This window comes from Panthera tigris, chromosome A2 (genome assembly GCF_018350195.1).
Source record: "Panthera tigris isolate Pti1 chromosome A2, P.tigris_Pti1_mat1.1, whole genome shotgun sequence".
Classification (NCBI taxonomy): domain Eukaryota; kingdom Metazoa; phylum Chordata; class Mammalia; order Carnivora; family Felidae; genus Panthera; species Panthera tigris.
This window is the reverse complement of record NC_056661.1, coordinates 155,746,883-155,766,522: the sequence shown is the minus strand read 5'-3', so window position 1 is coordinate 155,766,522 and position 19,640 is coordinate 155,746,883. Positions and strand designations below refer to the sequence as shown.

The 19,640-nt window shown below is 55.5% G+C and overlaps 2 protein-coding genes across 6 annotated transcripts in view; one reads left to right on the top strand and one right to left on the bottom strand.

Moving 5' to 3' along the window:
• The first annotated feature begins 632 nt into the window (after window positions 1-632).
• Window positions 633-9,294, top strand: FAM131B (family with sequence similarity 131 member B). Of its 3 annotated transcripts, none has more exons than XM_042974286.1 (7): window positions 633-702; window positions 3,425-3,534; window positions 3,900-3,935; window positions 4,191-4,284; window positions 4,576-4,773; window positions 6,929-7,072; window positions 7,271-9,294. In XM_042974286.1, the coding sequence occupies exons 2-7, from the start codon at window positions 3,481-3,483 to the stop codon at window positions 7,741-7,743; spliced, it is 999 nt and encodes a 332-aa protein (XP_042830220.1). In that variant the 5' UTR covers window positions 633-702; window positions 3,425-3,480; the 3' UTR covers window positions 7,744-9,294. The 3 variants fall into 3 exon arrangements, with proteins under 3 accessions (XP_042830220.1, XP_042830206.1, XP_042830212.1); XM_042974272.1 differs by lacking the exon at window positions 633-702 and adding an exon at window positions 964-1,034; XM_042974278.1 differs by lacking the exon at window positions 633-702 and adding an exon at window positions 2,191-2,561.
• Window positions 9,295-10,705: 1,411 nt separating this feature from the next.
• Window positions 10,706-19,640, bottom strand: part of CLCN1 (chloride voltage-gated channel 1) — a 33,502-nt gene continuing 24,567 nt past the window's right edge. For all 3 annotated transcript variants that reach the window (XM_042974141.1, XM_042974132.1, XM_042974147.1), the window contains exons 17-23: window positions 17,693-17,937; window positions 17,293-17,404; window positions 16,890-16,969; window positions 16,609-16,647; window positions 13,085-13,189; window positions 12,909-12,995; window positions 10,706-12,420 (exon numbers count right to left, since the gene is read on the bottom strand). In XM_042974141.1, the coding sequence (XP_042830075.1) occupies window positions 12,049-12,420; window positions 12,909-12,995; window positions 13,085-13,189; window positions 16,609-16,647; window positions 16,890-16,969; window positions 17,293-17,404; window positions 17,693-17,937 (1,040 nt within the window). In that variant the 3' untranslated portion in view covers window positions 10,706-12,048. The remainder of the gene's footprint in view (window positions 12,421-12,908; window positions 12,996-13,084; window positions 13,190-16,608; window positions 16,648-16,889; window positions 16,970-17,292; window positions 17,405-17,692; window positions 17,938-19,640) is intronic.

Sequence of the window (19,640 nt, the reverse complement as noted above, 5' to 3'; positions counted from 1 at the left end):
GGCGCCCCATCTCTCTCCATCTCTTACCCACGAGGCCCTGGGTACCTACCTGACCCCTTCTGGCTAGCCAGGGGGCAATCCTCTCCTCTCTTGACTGCTTCCTTCCTGACATCCATGCTCTCGTTTGTCAGCGAAGACCAAGGCTCAGAAAGTTAAACGGGATTTAAAACTATGCCTTCTGGTCGGTCTCGAGTCCCGATTTTCACTTCCCTCTAGCTGGGACCGAATCGCCCCGTTCCACTCCCCCAGCCCCAGTCGGGCCCGGAGATGATCTGCACCCACCCCCACAGCCATCCGCGAGTTTCCCGCGAGCGCCCAGCACACCCGCAAACACTTCGCGATCTGTTTGGGTGCACTAAACAGCGCACAGGAAGCGCAGAGCAACCGTGGCCGTATCCTATCGCGCTCGCGCTCGCGTGCCAGCTGCCGCCCCGGGAAGAAAACAAGTGTTTGCGGAATTTGGCGGCCGCGGCCCTCCACCCGGGCTTTATTGCACCGCCCCGCCTTTCTCCCCGGGCATCCCCAACCGCGGCCCTCGAAATCCATCCTCCAGGAGCGGGGTTCTCTCCCCGGCTCCCGGAGACCCGAGGCGGGCGTCCCCCGGGTCTCCGGCACCCCCAGGGGCGCGAGCCCGGCCGGGAGTCGGCGAGAAGCCCCCGCGCGCGCGCCGGGAGCAGGGCCGGCGGAGGGGAGCGCCGCGAGGTGCGCAGGGCGCGCGGCGGCGGGGTCGGGGGCAGGGGCGGGGAGGCGCCACGCGCAGCCAATCCCCGGGCCGCCCCCTCCCCGCCGCCGCCAGCCGAGCCGGGGCGGGGGAGCCAGGCGGCGGCGGCGGCGGCGGCGGCGACGGAGGCTGCCGCGGGGAGGGATGGAGAGGGGAGGGGGGAGCGGAGCCGAGCGGAGACAGCCGCGGCGCTGCAGAGCGGCTGGGGCGGCGGCGCGGCTCCCGGTGCTGCCCCCGGCGCCCGCCCCGCGGCGGTGAGCGCCCGGCCACCGAGGCGCCGGAGCCATGGGCTGCATCGGCTCCCGGACCGTGGGTGGGTACCGCGGCGGGGCGGGGGCGGGCGGAGGCGGGCTCGGCCCGCGCCGGTCCCCGGCCCCCCTCCCCCACCGCTCCCGGCGCCCCCCCCCGCCCCGCCCGGCCTGGCTCCCGCACTTTCCCTGCGCTCGGCTCTCCTCCGCGCCCGCTCGCCCCTCGCGCCTTCAGGGCCGGCCGCCCTCTCCGCTCCTCCGCTCCCTCGTCGCCCTCCGGCCTCCCTGCGCCGCCCTCCCCCAGGCGCGGTCCCTCTCCATCATCTCTCCACCGGCCTCCTCTCCCTCCGCGGCCGCTCTCCCTACTCCCGCGTCCCCTCGCCCGCCACCTCCAAGCCCTCCGCCTCGACTCTGCCCTCCCCGGCGCCTCTCCCCCTCCATTTCTGGGGCAGTCCCTCCCGAGGACCCCCGGCCTCCGCCCCGGCAGGAGTCCTTCTCACGCCCCCCCCCCCTCCCCACCGCCTCCGTCTGGCTTGGGTGTTTTGCTCCCACCTCTTTGCTTCTCTGTTGCCTTTTTCTGTCGTTCCTGCCTCCCCCGATTCGCATTGTTCACGTGCATTTTCCCTCCGGGGCGGGGGCGGGATGCGCCCGGTGCCTCGGGGAGGGGAACGGGGTCCACGCCCGGAGAAAATGGGGCCGCGCCGGGCCGGGCTGGAGGGAAGGGCTGGGGGGCGCGGGGAGGAGGCGGGGGTTTAGGGGGACGGACCGGGGTCGGGAGCCGGCTCCCGGGAGGGTGGGGCCGGCCCGAGGAGCCCGGACCTGCACCTGTCGGCGGGGGCTGGCGGGGCGGGGCCGTCTCTTTATTTACCTTGGACTGGGGGCGGGCACGGGCGCTTCCTAAGTCTTCGCTCCCCTCAGCCTCTGCCGCGCTTCTACCCCCCTGTCCCCCGGCCCACGCACCCACTCCACGCTCACGGCTCAACGAATGAGTCCAGCCCTCTCCCCAAACCCCCAATTTTCCCCCACTTCTCCCGCCTACACGACCCAGTGACCTCAGGCTGAGAGAATAATTCGTATTATTATTACAAACAAACTCACTCTCCGGAAGCCTGATTTCTCTGAGACCCGGTTTATTTCCATGGATACCCCCCTCCTCTGCTTTCACCTCTTCCCAGGGTTCTCTCTCTCCCCCTCCCTGCCCCCCCAGGGCTCTGACTCAGCTCTCCCTCCTCTACAAAGGCCACCTCCCCCTCCCCTGTCTCTTGCTCTGCCCTCTTCATCCCTGCTCTCCTCTCTGTCCGCCCTGTTCCTGCTCTCTACGCCCAGAGGCTCATTTCCTCTTCCCTGCCGGCCACAGGCCCTGATCTGACCCATCTCCTCACTCCCCTGTAGCCCTGAGGGAGAGGGCTTCACCTAGGAGGGGTCCTGCCTCCTTCCCACCCATTAACCACAATCCCTCTGCACTAGCGGTGGGGATGCATGCTGAATGCCTCCTCCTGCTCCAGACTCCCTTCCCTTCACTCCTTCCCAAGACTGGGCCCCTAACCCCAAATTCAGAATCACAAAACTCGCGTGCAGGAAAGATCTATAAGGTCAGATTCCACAGCCATCTGATCCCTGAGCCCCTTTCCAACTGCTCAGGCGGTTCCTCCCCCGCCTGCCTCCCCAGAGAGGCACCACCCTGCCCTCTTGCCAGCGTCTGCCTTGGCCACATGCTCTCACCTGAACAATTACCATCAGTTTCCCAGTCAGCCCTCAGACCCTGTCCACCCCTCCCATTGTCTTTGCCTTCTCTTTGACTTGAATGCCTATCCTTTTAGGTCCAGTTTTAAAAAGTTCCCTTGTCTCCTCCTCCGACCCCCTTTGCTCCTCTCCCATCCATCACTTGCCTCCCAACCGCGAGGGAAAACGATCATACCTCACTCTTGGCCTCCTCTCCCGTCACCGTTTCCTGGTGAACACACACAGTTCCTGCCTCTATCCCCACCACATCCCCTCCCTGTCAGACAAATTCGCCAACTCCAAGATACAAGCCGTAAAGCCCACTTGGAGGGAAGCTCACCCCTAAAGAAGTTCTGCCCTTAATTGTAGGAACATCATAGCTCTCATGCTCTCCCATCTAGAAACACTCCAGGATTCCTCAGGACAGAATAAAGAACTGTTTTCCTGCTAAAACCCAACCACGGACCCCCTCCGTTTTGACAACAACAAATAAGGCCATATAACACTTTCCTGGGAGGGAATATTTTGGCTCAACCTTACAGTTTGTCCCTACCAAAAATTTGGGGGAGAGGAGGGATGTAAAAGGGCCCGTGCGGAGCAGTGGCTGGAGGGAAGGGAGGGGTCTGGAGGGGCTGCCCCTGTGTGGCCTCAGCATTGTGAGACCCAAGAGGGGCTTGTGGGCTGGGACCTAGGGAGGCTGAAGGTCAAGCAAGTAACCCTGTGGCCGCTGCAGGGAATGAGGTGATTGCGGTGGATTGGAAGGGCCTGAAGGATGTCGACCAAATCAACATGGACAGCACCAGCTCGCTGCACGGGAGCAGCCTCCACCGGCCGTCCACCGAGGTGAGGCCCCGTGCCCTGCTGCCCCCCTAACCAAAGGACTTTTAGAAGACCCCAGAGACCATCCTGAACGAAGCCACCCGGTTGCCCGATCCTTGAATTATCTTCCTAAATTCCAAGAGAACATCCCAGACACTCCTTCAGACTGACACTTTTACAGAACATTTCCTTTCCTCAAAACACAGGCCAAATGTTCTACTCTGAGATCCTAATTCCCTATGTTAAGCTGGGGGGGGGGGGAGGGTAGAAAAAAAACCTCTCTACTTCACACACTTCTGGAAGTCCCTGGGGGTGGGGGTGGGGGTGGGGGGCTGCTTGCATTTCTGGAAGTGCCTGTGATCCCCGCTCCCTTTTCTCTCTCCTCACAGCAAACCCGAACTGATTTCTCCTGGGATGGCATCAATGTGAGTTCACCCCCCCCCCCCGGTTTTCTCTAGCTCCTCTCCCTTATATTCTCCCTTAGATTGGCTACAGAACACAGCTGTTCTAGGTTCCCTACCGACCTGCCATGCTTTTCAAGGGCAGTTAGGGGATGAGCTTCCTTGGGACTCCTGGGTGTAATGAATGGTTCCCTTATCACCTGCCCTGGCTTAGGCCCTTCCTTCCTCCTGGAAACCGTGAACTCTCCTCTGCCCCTCCTCCCACATTCTCTATCCCAGCTCTCCATGGAGGACACCACTTCCATTCTGCCGAAGCTTAAGCGAAATTCTAATGCCTACGGCATTGGGGCCCTGGCCAAATCATCATTCTCAGGTGAGACTCCCGACCTGGGGATGTGTCCAGAGAGGAGAATCCCTACAGACTCCTGGTCTCGATCTCCTTGCTCCTTCGGATCTAAAGAAGACCCCCACCCCCACCCCCACCCCTGACCTATTTGCCCTTTCCTTCATGCCCTCCTGTCCAGGCTGCCCCTCATATGGAGGCCTAAGGGATCCCTTCCCTCATCGGGCGGAGTCCCATGGGACTCGGGTGGGGATACCGGGTGGGTCTTGTATGGGCATCCTGTGATATTCTGGAGGATGTGGGGAATGTCTGGCCCCTCAGGGATTTCTCGCAGCATGAAGGACCATGTGACGAAGCCCACAGCCATGGGGCAAGGCCGGGTGGCCCACATGATTGAGTGGCAGGGCTGGGGGAAGGCACCAGCCATTCAGCCGCAACACAGCCACGAGGCGGTGCGCAGGGATACCGATGCCTACTCCGACCTCAGCGATGGCGAGAAGGAGGCACGCTTCCTAGCAGGTACTTGTTCTTGGGACCCTCAAGAGACACGTGTTCAGGATGGCCAGAGACTGACCTTCCAACCTGATCCCCTCTGGCAGGACTTGCTCTATCCATATCGTGACCATAAGACTTAATTTCCCAATCAGCTCTGATTTCAGGCTCTTGGACTTAATTGATTCGGATAAGGGTCTTCAAACTTATTTTCATTATCATCTCAGAAGTTAAGAAGAATTACCTGGGATTGTGGGTCCACCTGTTCCGGATGCCTTCTCTTCTACATGGGAGGACTGTCAGTACCTGAAGGAAAGGCAGGGGCCTCTGACTCTGAAAGGCTCTCCTTCTACCCATGTTCTTTGTTTTTGTTTCTTTTTGTTTCTTTTTGAGAGAGAAGGAGGGGGGTGGGGAGCAGATGAGAGCAGGGTAGAGGGGCAGAGGGAGAGAGAGAGAATCCCAAGCAGCCCCATGCTCACTGTGGAGTCTGATGCAGGACTCCATCCCACAGCCCTGGGATCATGACCTGAGCCGAAGTCAAGAGTCCGACGCTCAACTGACTGAACCATTTAGGCCCCCCTCTACCCATGATTCTTGAGGAAAAAGAACAGAAGGCTGTGGGGATCCCTTCTAGCCTTTGCTCCTCAGCACCTTGCAGTAGTGGATTCCCTTACTTGGCTCATTACTTGTGACAGCTGCTAGGTCAAGAGGCCTGGGTGAGGAGAGGGTCGTATACAGAAGAGGTTTCTTTCCGGGAAAGTGGTATTGCTACAAGACAGGCATATAGCATACCTACAACAGTGACCAAGCCCCTCTAACATGTCTCCATAGATATGTAGGAAGAATGAGATCCAGAAGAGAAGAGAGGGCTCTCGGTGTTGGTGGTGTGGATGGTGGAAGAACTCTCCATGAGGAGGGGAGCCAAACATGTAGTGGGTAGGGAGTAGTTTAGGGCAGCTGGCAATGTAAACTTCAACTTAGGACTTTAACTGGGATGGGGACTCCCAAGTCTACCCATCCTCCCTAGTCTATTCTCCCTCCCTTCTCCTTCCAATTTCTTGAACTTTCCACTTTTTTTTTAAATGTTTATTTTATTTTTATTTTTGAGAGAGAGTGCACACATATGTGTGAGTGGGGGAGGGGGAAAGAGAGAATCCCAAGAGGAATCCATGCTGTCAGTGCAGCCCCCGATGTGGGGCTCGATCCCACAAACGACTTGAGACTAAATCAAGAGTCAGACATGCAACCGTCTGAGCCACCCAGGTACCCCTCTTGACCTGTCCACTTAATACTACTATGGACCTACAAGCCCATGGTACTCCTTCAAGGATTCTCTGTTGAACCTGAACCCTCTCATTTAGATTCCTCTGTCTTTGACTACTAGCTAACATTCTTAAAATCTTCCAAAGATAAACTTCTGGGAATTCCTCATTTCAATCCCTTTGGATATCTTACCAGAAGACCCCTTAACTCTAGGAATTCTTTTTTTTTTTTTTTAAGTTTATTTATTTATTTGGCGGGGGGGGGGGGGGGGGGCGGGGAGGAGGAGGAATGGGGGTGGAGCAGAGAGGGCGAGAAACAGAATATCCTAAGCAGGTTCCATGCTCAGTGCAGAACCTGACGTGGGGCTTGATCTCACAACTGTGAAGTCATGACCTGAGCCAAAATCAAGAGTCAGTTGCTTAACGAACTGAGCCATCCAGGTGCCCCAACTCTAGGAATTCTTAATCTGACCTTCTGGGAAATCTCATGCGGTTTTGCCCTATTTTGGGTCATATGCAAAGTCTGTGTTGTCCAGTACAGTAGCCACTGGCCACATGGTGGCTACTGAGAACTTGAAATGTGGCCAGTCTGAATGGAGATGCACCGTCAGTATAAAATACCCACTGGATTTCAGAGACTCGTATAAATAAAATAATGTAAACGATCTCATTAATCATTTTTATGTGGATTAAGTGTTGGAAGATAATCTAATATATATTGGGTTAAGTAAGATATATTATAACAATTAATTTCATCTGTTTCTTTTAAAGTGTCTTTACTATGGCTACTAGAACATTTTAAATTACCAAAGTGGCTTGCATTATATTTCTGTTGAATGGCGCTGCCTCGCTGTCCCTCTACCCCCTGCATGTGTCTAAGGGTTCCCAGAGGTATCTCGTGCCAACCACTGTTCTTCTAGGTGTCATGGAGCAGTTTGCCATCTCCGAGGCCACACTCATGGCCTGGTCTTCCATGGATGGTGAGGACATGAGCGTCAACTCCGCCCAGGAGCCATTGGGCTGCAACTACAGTGACAACTACCAGGAGCTGATGGAGAGTCAAGGTGAGGGATGGTTCCTCTCAGGCCGAGGAGGCCTCCTCTGCTATCTAGGCTGCCTCTGTTCCTCTCTGTTCTTCTGAGACTTTCTGTTCATCTCAGCTTTCCTACTCTCCTCCCCGCGGTCTCCCTCTCATCCTCTGTGCTGTTGTTACTGCCTTTGACATTCTGTAACCCTGCCGACCTCCGTGATTCTCTTCACAGATGCCCTTGCTCAAGCCCCCATGGATGGATGGCCTCACTCCTATGTGTCCCAGGGCATGTACTGTCTGGGGTCGTCAGATGCCTGGGAAGCCAGTGACCAGTCCCTCATCGCCTCCCCGGCCACAGGATCCTATCTTGGCCCTGCATTCGATGACTCACAGCCTAGCTTGCATGAAATGGGGCCTTCCCAACCTGCTTCCGGGTACTCTGCTCAGGAGCCTCCACCTTTGCTGGGGGCGGACGCTGACTGGGCTCCGGGGGGCGGTGGGGTGGACCTGGCTAGGGGCCCTGCTGAGGAGGAGAAGAGGCCGTTGGCCCCCGAGGAGGAAGAGGATGCAGGATGCCGGGACCTGGAGTCACTTTCCCCACGAGAAGACCCTGAGATGGCCACTGCCCTCAGCCGGAAGGTGTCTGATGTCACGTCCTCAGGTGTGCAGTCCTTTGATGAGGAGGAGGGCGAGGCTAACAACTAGCTTCCACCCACTCCACGCCCAGCCTTCCACTCCCAGCTGAGGGGCCTGGCTGCAACAACACCCTCCCTTCCCCCAGCAGTACAGCTGAGACCCGGGCAGAAGACCACGAGGAACCCAGGAGTTGCCTGTCCTCGCCAGGAAAATGGAGAGCCAGGGTGGGATTTAATCCAGGCATATGCTGTAGAACCACAGGTCCGGGAACTGAGGCCAAGGCAACCAGATGGCCGTGAACTTTGCTTGGCTGCGGGCTTCCGGGTCTGTGATGATGAAGCTCCAGGGCGTCTCCCGAGGTCGGGAGCACAGAGCGGCTTGTAGCCATCGATGGGGATCTCACTTCTTCACTTTCTGATTCGTCTTCCAGGAGCCCTGACTGTGGCTGTGGGAATGCCTCCTTTCTCCATGTCACTCTTGCTTTTCCCGACTCTGTGTTTTCTCTGGCTGTGGCCCCAGCTCATCCCCACCGTGAGGAACAGACCTCAGGGGCTATTGGTTTGGCTTGACAGGCACAGGGGAAGCCACCGAAAGGCACAGGTCCTTAGAGGGTGGAGAATCTGCCCTCGGCGAAAAATTGGCTTCTGAGATCGGGAGTCATGGGGGAGGTGCGTGTGGCAGCTGGGATGCACAGGGACTCGAACACGATTCTTTACATCAAGGCCTGCCCACAGCCCAGAAAGTCACTGATGAGACCAAGAACAAACATGGCCGCCTGTTCTGGGACCTTGACTATCCCAGGGCTGGAAGGAGGATCCAAGGATCTGGGGCTGGGGCTGGCTGCTCCAGCTCTTGCTTCCTTTTCTGCCACCTTCTGGCTCCTGCTCTGGGAACCCTGGCCCTGAGGGGGTGACACAGAATGCAGGTGTCCTGGCCAAACGGGGAAGCATGAGGGCTGTGTCTCCCTCCATCCACCCTCTAATTCTCTGGAGCTGTTTACACTTTTCTCTTTGCCTTTTCTACATTTTTATAACTTCTTGGGGACTCAGGGTTGAGTGGGGTGGAGGGAGGAGGCCGGTGCTGTCAGGCCCCAGCCAGGGTGGGCTGTTTGTGAAGGAGCAGTGTGGGCACATGGCTCCTTTGCCCCTTCTTCAGCTGCTCCCAGGACTCCAAAGAGGGCCTCACAGGTGTTCTCCCTCCCTCCCCAGGCCTCCTGTGGAGGAAGAGAGGAGAATCAGAGTATTCCTCCTTCCAGGACAGGTGACAGTGAGGCATACGCCCCTGGAACAGCGTGCCCTCCCCCACCCAGTTCCCACTGTGGTGGGGACCTCTCTGTGGCACTTCTGTGAGAGATCCTGACAGCAGGGGCCGGGGGTAGAGCGAAGGCCGCTGCAGCTGTGGAGCTGGACGGCACACTGCCCTCCCTGCTGCAGTGACACAGGGACACTGTGGGTAGGAGAGAGAAGCTGAGAGCTTCCTTGTTGCCTCTCCTCATGCCCGACGAAGGCTGCGGGTCCAAGGCCTTGTGTCCCACCCAAAGTTTGTCAGGGGTCCTACCACTTTCTCCTCTGCCAGGAAGGGAGCACCGTCCCAGACCCTGGGCAGAACTGCGTCCCCCCCCCCCCCATGCCCCAGACTTCTATTTCTTTCGAATGAGGAGGCTGCGAGTCGGGGTGTTTCTGTCCATCCATGACCCCACCCCCACGGAGTTCACCCTTTCATCTGTGCTCCTAAAATGCAGCCGAGAACAAGGGCCCGTGTCCTCCAGGGGAGGGGAGAATGGTTTTCCTGGGGTCGGTCTTTGGAGGACCCAGGAGTGGGCACGGTGAGCACACGTAAGCGAAGTCACCTTTTCTACAACTGTCTCAACAGAAGACCCCTCGCGTGTTTGAAAATGTGACCTGCCTCAGGTGGCGGCAGGACCAGTAGCTGGGAGCTCTGGAAGTGGCCTCGCGTGACCCTCACGCCAGACTCCTGCCGCGGGTCCTCGGGGTTTTGCATGCTGGCGAGTCCCTGTGTCCTCGCCTGTGCCACCTGCCGTCTCAGCGCACCACCTTTCCCTCTTAGCCTCACCCCCTTCGTGCCTATGTTCTGCCCCCGTGCCCGGACCGCGGCGGCCATCCAGTCCAGCGGGTTCGTTCATTACAGTTCCTTTTTGCTCAGGGCCTGTGGAGTCGGGAAAGGTGGACTGAAGCGGCGTTCTCCCCGTCCTCCCTTCCTCCCTCCCTTCCCCCAGGAAGCCAGATGGTCCCTGAAACAGTGGCTGGAACTGGGAGGGAGTCTAGCAGACTTTGCACGAGGAGGGGGCTTGCAGACCAGGGGTCAGGTGGGGGCCTGCATTTCCCACTCTGAAGAGGGAGAAGAACCAAGGACCTGCCCTGGGACCCTCTTAGGACTCTGGTGGAGGGAGGAACTGCTCTCCGGTGCTGGGGGCAGGTGCATGGGGTTTGCTTATAGCCTATTCTAGGGGGAGGGGAGGGGCATGTGCAGGAAGAGGCTGTGGGGGGGCGGGGGGGTTGCTTTTCCTTTGGGGTTAAAGGCTGTGCGGCACGTTTTACGACAGTCCTGGAACAGGGCTGTTTTTATATTCTTGTGAATGAAACTGCTCTTGCTCAATGATTTTCCTTTGGGGGGGGAGGGGGGTGCACTTTCATTTTCAAATCACTTTATTAAAGAAAAATCCAAATCTCCCATTCCTCCCCTTCCACTGCCCCACTGCCCCCCACGCCTTCCTTCTTGCCCCTCAGCTGAGGAGGGGCTCTTGGTGAATGAGTGTATGCCCTTCTCTTTGCCCCCACTTCTACATCCCATTCTGTGTCTTCCAGGTCTGGGAAATAATTCCTTTTTATGGCCAGTCTTAGCATGTTTTCTTAATGTGACATTCCCACCCCAGGCCCAAGAGAGATTCTATGACATATATTACAGAGAGAATTATATATAAATATATATATATAAATATTATAGATTATTTACACATGGGCACGGGCTCACATGCCCACTGCCAACCCCCTCCCCAGGCTGTGCCCTCTCTCTCTCTCTCTCTCTCTCTCTCGGCCTGGGGAGGTGGAAGGGACGTGACGTTGGAGAGAGCTACAGGCTGTGTTCAATGGCACTAAACAGAATGTGGTGGCACATCTGACTATGAGTGTCTTATTTGGGGGGTGACGGAGACTGGGCACAGGGGAGGAGAAGGAGAAATGTCGGAAAGGGGTAAAACTGCAGAACCAGACAAGGCATAAAAGGAGGGAGGGAGGAAAGCCTTGGGTGTGGAGGCTCAGAGCACCCGAGACCACTTATAAGAAAGACAGGCTAACAGCAGACACCCTGTTGCCGATTGGGGGAGGGTACGGATCTGACTTCCCCAGTGTGGGAAGCATCAAAGACATCTGCCATCTTGACTTTGAACCCTCCTCTCTCCACCTCTAGGAGAGGAACACAAAGAACCAGTCTAAAGGCTGGTGTCTGAGTGACCCAGTGACCTTGCCCTGAGCCTTGGTGCCGGGTGAAGAACCACAGCCACAGCAGCGGGAGGGCACACCTGACCCTTGGGCAGGACAGATCAATGACGACACTGGGGAGGGGGATGTATGTTTCCAGGGAGTGACCTGGAAACTGGAGGGTGAGGAAACTGGTATGGGATTGATTTCTGCCTGAAGGAGGTAGGAGTGACCCTGCTTCCTCCACAGAGAACTTTTCTCTGTCAGGCTGCCCCTCCTTTATCCACATTGCACTGCTTAAGTCTGAGGCAAAGGAGGAGGTGATGGGACCGGCCTTTCAGTGCCCTAGTGATGACCCTTGCCTCGTGACAGGTAGTAGGGGGCAACTTTCAGGGAGCCGGTGTGAGCCAGTGGGAGAACGGGGTGGGGGGCTCTGAGAGAGGGGTGCGGACTGTTCTGGGGTATATTCCGGGGCCATCTGTCCACGAGGTCATGAGGGCCTCCCATCTCCTCCACAGGCCACAGTCATGTGGGTCCCCGCCATGGAGACTGGCAGACACACAGGCAGAGCCAGGAAGGTGTTGGGACAAGAACATCAGGGGGCTCCTGGAGAATAAGGGGAGGCCTGAAAGTCGCAGGGTATGTCCCACCCCACACACCAGAGAGACTCGGGAAACCCCACGGACTATCAGGCCCTCCGCTGGGGTTAGAAGCCCCTGCCTGTCTGGATGGGGGGACGTGGCCTAAATAACTGATCAAGGCTACTCTCTGCTGCAAGGAACCCTCCTCTAAGTCTGTCACTATCCCATTTCACAATTCCCAGGAGGGGGCAGGACATCGGTTTGATCCCTCCAGTCTCAGGACGTACCCTCTCCCACACAAAGCCAGCCTGGGGCCGGGGCCTCTGGACAGTCTTGAGGAGGAGGTCCTGGAGGCGTCACAGGATCAGTTCGTCCTCGTCCTCCTCATCGGTGGACCGCAGACTGGGGCCCTGCAGGATATCAGCCAGCTCCTCTTCCGGCCCGGGACTCTCCACCAGCTCCAGCTCCTCCAGCTCGCCCTCCACCTTGGCTGGAGCCACCGAGAGAGGGGGCTCCGGGGAGGGGGAGGGCACGGGGGTCTCTGGGGAGGCGGGAGCCCCGTCCCCCGCCCCGGCCGCCCTGGTTCCGTCCTCAGGCAGGCTCCACGTGTCCGTGGGAGGGGGCGGGCCCCCAGGGTTCTTCCGAGCTGTCGTCGTGTTCCGGAAGCTGGCAAGGGGCGGGCGGAGCTGCACCCCGGACTTGGTGTGCCCTTCGATGGCCTTCTGCAGCTGCGGGGAGAGGGAAAGAGGGTACACGGTCGGGAAGAGGACGAAGATGGGGCAGGTGAGAGACACGGGCGCGAGAGAACAGACCCGCACGAGGAGGAGGAACGGGACGCATGGAGAGGCAGGAGACGGGGCCTGGGGAAGAGGCGCACCCGCGGGGCCTCGAGTCTCCAGCTCCTCTGGCTGGGCCCCTTCCTGGTGACCCTCAGGCCTCCTTCAGCCACATCCCACCCCATCCCATTTTCCCACAGATCACACACATGGAACTGTGACTCACGCCCTGAACCCTCACCCCAAACCCAAGCAGTCCACGAAGACCCTGGGGGCGGTCCTCTCCACCTGCCCCTTGCGCCACCCACCCCCTCCAGTCTCCGCATGAGAAACAGAGTGGGAAGTCTGGAGGATCCCCCCAGATGTCAAGCCACCCCCTCCCCACCCTCTTATCCTGTGCCCCTTCTTCCTCCTGCTGCTCCAGTGGGACATGTCATTACCTCCTCCAACGCCAGCACGCCCCTGAGCTTCCCCATGCTGGTCACGTAAGCAAGGTGGAGGCCGAGGAGCGAGAAGAGCGTGTGCGTCTGCAGGAAGAGAGCTGCAGGTCAGTGCGCGGCCGCCCCACACCTCCCCTGCCCGCAGCAGCCCCGAGCGGTGGTGGGCGAGGACTCGCCTTGTGCAGAGACGTCTGCTCCACCAGCTGGAAGGGAGACTGGTCAATGCAGCAGTAGTCAAAACACACCGGCTGGCTCAGCTGCTCCTTCTCCCAGGCCTCAATCTGTTGGGCAGAGTAGGGCCGTCGCTCAGTATCACGGGGCCCCCTTCAGCCTCAGATCTACAGCCGGGCCCCAAACAGCCCTCCTAGCCAGCCCAGACCCTGAAATACGCAATGGAGTGTCACTGACCACACCCCCCCCCCATACTAGCCCTTCTCCCTTCCCACCAGGGGCCAGCACCCTCTCCTTTCCTCCCTCATCAGGCCCCACATCACCTTGTCTCTCAGGCACGAAGAGCACCTCTCTGTCTTCTTGTCTTCTACCCCCTCCCCTCCCCACTCCCTGTGCCCCATACATTTGTAATTTCCAACCCAACTGCCCAGTCTTATTTTCCACCACTCCTGTGATACCCATTGCTCAGGGAAACCAGACGTGCCTTCCCAAACCTGCGTTTGCTGTTCTCGCCCCTTGGATTCCCCTTACTGCCCCCACCCTGCCTGCACAGGCTCTCCTGACCTCCCAGGAGCAGGTTTTTCGTTTCCTATAGCACATTACTGAGCCCTCCTTTACAGAGATGACATGGATCATGCTCAGTCTTTTACTGGCGTTTGTCTTACCTCTGCCTACAGGACAGGGATGAAGAACTCTTTTTTTTTTTTTTTTTTAATGTTTATTTATTTTTGAGAGACAGAGTGCAAGCAGGGAGAGGCAGAAAGAGAGGCGGAACAGAGAGTCTGAAGTGAAGCACGCTCTGCGCTGACAGCAGCGAGCCCTGTGTGGGGCTAGAACCCAGGAACCACGGTATCATGACCTGAGCTGAAGTTGGCTGCTCAGCTAACTGAGCCCCCCCAGGCGCCCTGGACGTAAACTCCTAGGAGTGTTACGTGCGTTTGCCCACCGCGTGTTGTGCAGAAACCAGCACATTCGTCTCTTCCAGATTGCGGGGACTGTTTGTTGGGCGTGAAGAAGAGCTATACCAACTCACATGGCACCCGATGTGACTGGCTGGAGTCAAACCATTTTTGTTTTGTTTTGTCTATCACAGAAGCATTAAGGCACGAAGGTCCTAATCTCCTCTTGATTTAGATACGCGCACCCAAATCCCCAAGATTCCAAATGATCCAGGAGAGCTCTGACTTTTATAATGGAATCTAAAATTTCCTGAAATCTCTTCTCAGTCAGCACCTTCCGATAGCTGTGCTCCTTTATTTTTCTGTTTGTCCAAGTCCCCATGTCTCAAGCTCCGGAAAAGGTCTCTGAAGGCCACGTCCCGGTTCTCGTGGCGGGTGTATGGTCCAGGCTGGTGTGCTCTCCATCTGTCCCTTCCTGGTTGTTCTGGACCGCAACCACACCTCCTCCAGGCCCCCCCTTTCCTGACGGGAGGTTCACACAGGGTTTGGCTGGTCCTCACAGCACAGGATGGATGACCACTTAGCAGGTGTGCTGGAGACATGATTTATTTGTAGGGCCCTTGCCAACCCTGGTTTGGTTGATCCTGTCCTCCTGGATCTTTCTACGACCATTTCCTGCCTTCCCTGGTTCCATTCTTGTCTTCCCTTAAGGAACAACAACAGTAACAGAACCATTTCCAGCATACATGCACCAAGCACTCCCTCTGTGCCAAGCATCATTCGGGTGGCTTTATGTGTCTTCACTCACTGAATCCTCTCCAACGACCTATCATTACCTCCATTTTACAGATGAGGAGATAGAGGAAAAGGGTGCATAAGTTGCCTGCCCAAGACGACACAGAGGTAGAGCAGTGCTTCCGACCTTGACTGCTGATCAAGTTCCAGGAACCCCCAGCTTGTGTCCAAGGGGCAGGGGATCTCTGCTTTGGGGTCCCACTACTTGTAAAGGCTCAGTCCCGGTAACAAACTGGGGCTCTAACTGTGTGTACTCCTAACAGAGGAGCAGATAGACATGACCTCTGGTGACCTGTTAGTGAATTCTTCCGCTCTTTCCGAAGGTGTCACCTTGATATTGCCAAGAGTGCCTTCTTGATCTTATCCGAAAACCATGTTCAGAATATCCTGAATTTTTACTCCTATGGATCTTATCCTCCTAGAATGGCCCAGTGGGTCATGTGGGAGTTTACATCCCTAAAGTCTTTTTTGGGAAAGACATAAGCTAAAAATACATGCTTCCTGGTGGCACTTTATTTCCAGTGGTCATTAAATAGCCCCACTGATCAACTAGCTAGCTTTCCCTCTGGGGTACTTTTTAGAAGAGTATTATTATTGGTTTTGAACTCCAGCGAAACCCTCCTCAACCACTGTCATGACCCATCTGACTCCTGCCTGGGGGCAAAAGCTGTAGCTGTTCTCTCCTCTGTGCTCATCTATTCCATTTGTCCATAAGGCATTGATCAGAAGGGTGTGTGTTTTGAGGGGTGACAAGGAGAGAAGGGACAGACTTCCCTCCTCTCTTGTGATGTCCCATGCCCTCCCCCATATAGTCTGGACAACCAAGAAGATGTTTCTTTTAGGGGTGCCCGAGTGGCTCGTCGATTAAAGTGTTCCAGCTCTTGATTTCGGCTCAGGTCATGATCTTATGGTTCGTGAGATTGAGCTCTGTGTCAGGCTCTGCACTAACAGCTCAGAGCCCGCTTGGGATTCTCTCTTTGCCCCTCCCCCACCTCAAAATAAATAAACTTTATAAAAAAAAGACGCTTATTTTAAAATAATATCCATTATGGTTGTCATCTACCTACTTTTAAAAAACTCTACCTTTTCAGTTCCATGGTGGGCCTGCATTCTTTTGCTAAATGGAATGGCTGCTAATGGACCCTGTTGTGTCTCTGCAACCCCAGGGTCTGTTTGGACTGGTACTGCTCAGCTTTCTCCTCCAGATCATTGCTCCCCGTCTGTCCACTCCACACAGCCAGGCTTATTCAGGGTCGGATTTTCTCTCCCACAGACTCAATAACTACCTTTTTTAGGAAATAGGTGTTTGTCCCAGTGGGGCACTGCTGTCAATATCTGCCCTAGGTTTTTGGTTCTTTCCAATCTAGTTTACTGGCATTTTCTTGTAGTCCATTGTCTCAGGACCCTGACCAATCCAGCATCGTAACCTCCAGCAGGCATGGACCATTTTAGCTTCCATGCTGTTCTGCACTGGAATGTGTAACTGCTGGCTGCCTGCCATTTTACTTCAGGTGAAGCTCATGCTTCCTACACAGTCTCTGCCTGGTCCACAATATCCCGAATGTCTAAATGTTATAAGATCTAAGACTCATCTGAGCACTACGGTCCCATCCATGCCTGGAGGCTCAAAATTTCCCTCTTCTGATCCCTCTGAGAACAGCTACCTCTGAGCGATGTGCCCAGCCCTCCCTCCATAGTCGTATCTCATTCCCAACCTCGCACAATGCTTTCTGGCCTAGACTCGCATCTTATTCTTACAACAACATAATGAAGAAAGGGAACAGTGTCTCCATTTGGCAGAACAGTCCACCCCAGGTTGTTCCTGTTTCTCTTACCTCTTCAGGTGACATGGTGTCCACCAAATCCGTTGACTCCTAGAGAAGAAAGACATAGGTCCAAGTTCTTTCCCTTTTCATGGCAGTTATGGTTCCTTTGGCCATTAGCCATCTCTCACAGGCCAGGGCCACAGATGCTTGCCTTCCTAGTCATGGTTCCTTCCATATGAACATTCTCCATGGTGGGGCCTTCTCACTTCTGCCTTGCGGACCATGGATGTCTCAGTTCGCAGAGGCATGCCCCTTTCCCTGTCCACCCTCCGTGACACATCTGCTCTCACCTGGGTTGTTTTCTTCTTCGTGGGGCGAGGTCTGCCCAGTAAGCAGCGCAGCAGGGACCGGAAGACAGAGGGTCTTTGACCTGAGGGGAGTGGCAGGTGGATGGAAACGGAAACAGAGCAGTATCTGTCCTAGGAGGAAACGGCCGGCTGGGGAGGCTCTGAGGGACCCCTGACACTTTGCCAAACAAGGTGTGTACTTCCCGGATGCGTCACCTCCATGGACACCCTCTCTCCTACCCTCCTAAATCAGCTCTTGCCCTTCCCTGGGATGGTAATATGGAGACTCAATGAATAGGAATCCCTTCCCCCCGCCCCCCTCCTTATAGTAGCAGCTGTTAGGTTGAGGAGAGCCCAGAGAGAAGCCACAGGCATGAATGCGGGTGCATGCTGGGAGAATCTTCACCTGCGGGCTCCGGGGCTTCTGGCTGCTGTTTGTGGCTGGGCAGGGGCCCATTGGGCTCTTCTGGGGACAATGGAGCGGCAGGAAAGGAGCGAGGAGCGGGGAGAGGAGGCAGCTGTAAGGAACAGTAAAAATTCTCAGTCCTGGGGAAGAGGCTGCCTAGCACTTTCCTCCCCTTATCAGCTGGTGTCCTGGGAAATCTCTCGACCTCTATTCTTTCTCCCCTTTCAGAATTCCTGTGTCTCTTTGGGTTCTCATTGGTACCATCACCAGCAACCTTATCTCCTTCAGCCCCTGGCCCCCAGGGACACTGGTCTCTTTGACCTTCTCGGTGATCAGCATGTCCTCTCTGTCCTCTGCCCCAATCTATCCAGCTCCCCCAGCCCCACCCCTGCCTGGTCACCTCGGGCTTCCCAGAGAGGTCCTCCTCTTCATCCTCATCCACAAAGGCAAAGGACTCCCTCCGGCCCTCGGATGGGATGCCTTGGTGCCCCCTGCCAGCAGGCCGCGCCTTTCCATCATAAGGCAGCTCAGACAGCTTCCTGGCCATGTCCTGGGCTGCCCGCAGCCTCCGCTCAGGGCACAGGTGGCGCTGCAGGAGGGATTGCAGCTCTGACCGCTCCACGGAGCCCAGCAGGATCATTGAATCTGGGGGAGAGCGGAGCACAGCCTGAGGGCCCGCTCCTTCCACTCCCCGCTCCGCAGGATCCAGTCTGGGACAGAAGCCCAGCACCCCTGCTTCATTTCCCAGCTTTTACCCTCTCTTTCTGAAAACTCATTTCAAACATCTGCCAGGACTGACCTCACCCAATCCCTTTTATTTCACTCATTCAGCACTTAGAGACCCAATTGATACTATCCTACTTAGTGCTAATTTGTACTTATTTGAATGCAGCCCTCCTTATACAGGCTGTTTGTAAATAGGTGAACTTGGCATCAAAATAGCTAATCAACCCTGTCTCAAAAAAAAAAAAAAACAACACCAAAACTCTTTAAAATCCACTTATATAGGCTGAGATGTGAATATACTTTGAAAGAAGTGTCCAAGGATATCTGATGCTTAATCACTTAAAGACTCTGGGTCCTTCTAGGATATAAACAAAACGCCTACTTTTCCTGGGAAGGTGTTTCATATACGGAAATTTCTGCTACCATAATGAACCTTTTCATTAAGTTGTAAGCCCATAAAATTGCAGCAGTGTTATTAAGATAAATCTTACCATTAAGTCTTTGTCATTATTATGAAAACCTTGTATCTCATTGGCTGTACCCAGACTCCAATGAAAAGCCACTGCTTTAGAGGCGACTTAAAAAGTATTTGGGATTTGGGGAAAATATTAAAATGAGTCTAACCTGAACAATTTGGATACTCTGATTATCTGAAATCAGGAACTAACAAATTTAATGGCTCCAAATGGCCGTACATGATTCTTCTTAATTACACTAATTCAAGCACTAGGCGAGTATTGATTTAATATCTAGTAAATACCTACAGGGAGACAGCCTGAAGGGGATAGAAGTTACAGTGCCTGCCCTCAAAGAATTCCCAATCTAGTGAGACATAGATATATAAACTACACAAGAAATAATACACAGCAGGATTAAGTGCCAAAGGATGATGAAAAAAAGTAGTGTGTGAAATCACTGCTTTAAACCATTCACTCCTCGGAGCGCCTGGGTGGCTCAGTCGGTTAAGTGTCGACTTTTTTTTTAATGTTCATTTATTTGAGAGAGGGAGAGAGAGAGGGAGAGAGAGAGGGAGAGAGAGGGAGAGCACAAGCAGAGGAGGGGCAGAGGGAGAGAGAGAGGGAGACACAGAATCCGAAGCAGCCTCCAGGGTCTGAGCTGTCAGCAAAGAGCCCGACATGGGGCTTGAACTCATTAACTGTGAGATCATGACCTGAGACAAAGTTGGACGTTTAACCGACTGAGCCACCCAGATGCCCCAAGTGTGGACTCTTGATTTTGGGTCAGGTCATGATCTCACGGTTCGTGAAATCAAACCCTGAGCGGGGCTCTGCACTGACTGTGCAGAGAGTACTTGGGATTCTCTCTCCCTGTCTCTCTTTGCCCCCACCCCCAAAATAAATAAACAAACATTAAAAAGGATAAACCATTCACTCCTTCATACAGAACGGTTTCCTCTGCCCCTCACGTCGGGCACTAAAGAACAGCTACCGTTTAGTGAAGTAGCAAAGAGAACCACGTAAGGGGCTAAGCCTCAGTGTTCATGGATTCCTTGTTTGCAAATTTGTCTCCTGTCTCAAATACGGGGGCGTATTTGTAACCCCCAGATCAGTGCTCAAGGTGCCCTCGCCGTCATTCACAGACCTGTACAGAGCGGCGAATGA